Here is a 3,395-nt window from a genome sequence, read left to right on the forward strand (position 1 = left end):
ATAGTGACGTGTTGTCAGTAGGGGAGTGTTATAGTGACGTGTGGTCAGTAGGGGAGTGTTAGTGAGGTGTGGTCAGTCAGTAGGGGAGTGTTATAGTGACGTGTGGTCAGTAGGGGAGTGTTAGTGACGTGTGGTCAGTAGGGGAGTGTTATAGTGACGTGTGGTCAGTAGGGGAGTGTTAGTGACGTGTGGTCAGTAGGGGAGTGTTATAGTGACGTGTGGTCAGTAGGGGAGTGTTATAGTGACGTGTGGTCAGTAGGGGAGTGTTATAGTGACGTGTGGTCAGTAGGGGAGTGTTATAGTGACGTGTGGTCAGTAGGGAGTGTTATAGTGACGTGTGGTCAGTAGGGGAGTGTTATAGTGATGTGTGGTCAGTAGGGGAGTGTTATAGTGACGTGTGGTCAGTAGGGAGTGTTATAGTGATGCGTGGTCAGTAGGGGAGTGTTATAGTGACGTGTTGTCAGTAGGGGAGTGTTAGTGACGTGTGGTCAGTAGGGGAATGTTAGTGATGTGTGGTCAGTAGGGGAGTGTTATAGTGACGTGTGGTCAGTCAGTAGGGGAGTGTTATAGTGACGGGTGGTCAGTAAGGGAGTGTTAGTGACGTGTGGTCAGTAGGGGAGTGCTATAGTGACGTGTGGTCAGTAGGGGAGTGTTCAGGTATAAACCTAAAGGCACCTTATTTTGGCAGCTGGTGAGTTTCAGGATCTAATGCCTCAGAATCAAGAGAGAGAGAGAGAATGTTAAGGATGGGTTCCACTACAGAGTTAGAGTTTAGTAGAACGGACAAAGACAGGGCCTGCATCCCGAATGACACCCTGTTCCCCATGTAGCGCGCTGGCTGCCGTTGCAGAGAAACGGTGCCATTTGAGAAGCAGAGTGTGAAATCTGTACACTGGACTGTAGCCATCCCATACCATTCTAGTGGTTCTAGAATGTCCCATCTAGTGGTTCTAGAATGTCCCTTCTCGTGGTTCTAGAATGTCCCTTCTAGTGGTTGTAGAATGTCTCTTCTAGTGGTTCTAGAATGTCTAGTGGTTGTAGAATGTCTCGTGGTTTTAGAATGTCTCGTGGTTTTAGAATGTCTAGTGGTTGCAGAATGTCTAGTGGTTGTAGAATGTCTAGTGGTTCTAGAATGTCTAGTGGTTGCAGAATGTCTAGTGGTTCTAGAATGTCTAGTGGTTGCAGAATGTCTAGTGGTTCTAGAATGTCTAGTGGTTGCAGAATGTCTAGTGGTTGCAGAATGTCTAGTGGTTCTAGAATGTCTAGTGGTTGCAGAATGTCTAGTGGTTGTAGAATGTCTAGTGGTTGCAGAATGTCTAGTGGTTCTAGAATGTCTAGTGGTTGCAGAATGTCTAGTGGTTCTAGAATGTCCCTTCTAGTGGTTGTAGAATGTCTAGTGGTTGTAGAATGTCTAGTGGTTGCAGAATGTCTAGTGGTTCTAGAATGTCTAGTGGTTGCAGAATGTCTAGTGGTTGCAGAATGTCTAGTGGTTGCAGAATGTCTAGTGGTTGTAGAATGTCTAGTGGTTGCAGAATGTCTAGTGGTTCTAGAATGTCCGTTCTAGTGGTTGTAGAATGTCTAGTGGTTGTAGAATGTCTAGTGGTTGCAGAATGTCTAGTGGTTCTAGAATGTCTAGTGGTTGCAGAATGTCTAGTGGTTCTAGAATGTCTAGTGGTTGTAGAATGTCTAGTGGTTGTAGAATGTCTAGTGGTTGTAGAATGTCTAGTGGTTGTAGAATGTCTAGTGGTTGCAGAATGTCTAGTGGTTCTAGAATGTCTAGTGGTTGCAGAATGTCTAGTGGTTCTAGAATGTCTAGTGGTTGCAGAATGTCTAGTGGTTCTAGAATGTCTAGTGGTTGTAGAATGTCTAGTGGTTGCAGAATGTCTAGTGGTTGTAGAATGTCTAGTGGTTGCAGAATGTCTAGTGGTTCTAGAATGTCTAGTGGTTGCAGAATGTCTAGTGGTTCTAGAATGTCTAGTGGTTGCAGAATGTCTAGTGGTTCTAGAATGTCTAGTGGTTGCAGAATGTCTAGTGGTTCTAGAATGTCCGTTCTAGTAATGCTAATTCCACAGGGTTGACCCATATCGAGCACACGAGGCGAACCATAGTAAGGGTTTTCTTTAGAGTTGCATACGAAACAACTTTATTAAGGTCTACAAATGTGTAAGTGAAGGATAATTTTCTAGCGCTAACTATTTTACAACAGAGAGTAATAACAACACTTTGTTCAGTAGATTTCCGTAGCTATACCATATATATCTTTCTGTTCCGTTTTGGTTCCTTCCAACCAGGCAGCTACAACTACATTGTAGCATCCGCACACTACGTTCAGACACACACACACACACACACACACACACACACACGCATGCACACACACACACACACACACAGAGAGTATCCAAAACAACAACAAGTCCCTCTCAGACAGACTAAAAACTACACCTTTTTATTCTCTTTTTGTTGTTGTTGTTGTTGTTTGTTTGTCACTAAAATCTAAATGTTTAAATATCATGAATATTTCAAAATCGATATTGATATCTAGACTTATTTAGTCATTTTTTATTAAGTGATTAATATACAAATCTCATACAGGCGGCCGGTATGGGAGAAATGGCACTAAGGCTAGAACCTGCTCCTTAACCACAGATCTAGGATCAGTTTAGCCTCCCCCGGGTCCTATCCTTTACCATTAGAGGAGGGGGGATATATAACTGACCTTAGATCAGTCACTAGGGACAGTTTCCCTGCATACTGGTCAGTGTATCAGTAAAAAGGCCTAATTCATGCATTGTCACAGCGCAGAACACATATAGAGGAGGAGGAGGAGGAGGAGGAGGAGGAGGAGGAGGAAATAAAACAATAGGCTTCAGTTTATTCTCCCCACTGAAGAACGAATGTCTAATGGAAGACGAGCACTAAGAAGGAGAAGAAGAAGAAGAAGAAGAAGAGAGAAGAAGAAGAAGAAGAAGAAGAAGAAGAAGAAGAAGAAGAAGGAGAAGAAGAAGAAGAAGAAGAAGAAGGAGAAGAAGAAGAAGAAGAAGAAGGAGAAGAAGAAGGAGAAGAAGAGAAGAAGAAGGAGAAGGAGAAGAAGAAGAAGAAGGAAGAAGAAGAAGAAGAAGAAGAAGAAGAAGAAGGAAGAAGAAGAAGGAGAAGAAGAAGAAGAAGAAGAAAGAAGAAGAAGAAGAAGAAGAAGAAGAAGAAGAAGAAGAAGAAGAAGAAGAAGAAGAAGAGAAGGAGAAGAAGAAGAAGAAGTCAAAATGGCGTCTATGAAGGTGATTTGGATCACTTTGTGCTTCTTGTCATTAGTTAGCCACACCACTGGGGGCGGGGGGCACCACTATCTTTGGGGATTTTGGAGAGAGAGAGAGAGAGAGAGAGAGAGGAGGGGTGTG

The 3,395-nt window shown here is 43.3% G+C and overlaps 1 protein-coding gene across 1 annotated transcript in view; it reads right to left on the minus strand.

Annotated features, from left to right (window-relative positions):
• Window positions 1–455: 455 nt before the first annotated feature.
• LOC121845268 overlaps window positions 456–3,395 on the minus strand; it is a 3,809-nt gene continuing 869 nt past the window's right edge. The window contains exons 3-4 of the mRNA XM_042316270.1: window positions 1,410–2,051; window positions 456–1,350 (exon numbers count right to left, since the gene is read on the minus strand). Of these exons, the coding sequence (XP_042172204.1) occupies window positions 988–1,350; window positions 1,410–2,051 (1,005 nt within the window). The 3' untranslated portion in view covers window positions 456–987. The remainder of the gene's footprint in view (window positions 1,351–1,409; window positions 2,052–3,395) is intronic.

Source organism: Oncorhynchus tshawytscha, unplaced genomic scaffold (genome assembly GCF_018296145.1).
Source record: "Oncorhynchus tshawytscha isolate Ot180627B unplaced genomic scaffold, Otsh_v2.0 Un_contig_3315_pilon_pilon, whole genome shotgun sequence".
Taxonomy (NCBI): Eukaryota; Metazoa; Chordata; class Actinopteri; order Salmoniformes; family Salmonidae; genus Oncorhynchus; species Oncorhynchus tshawytscha.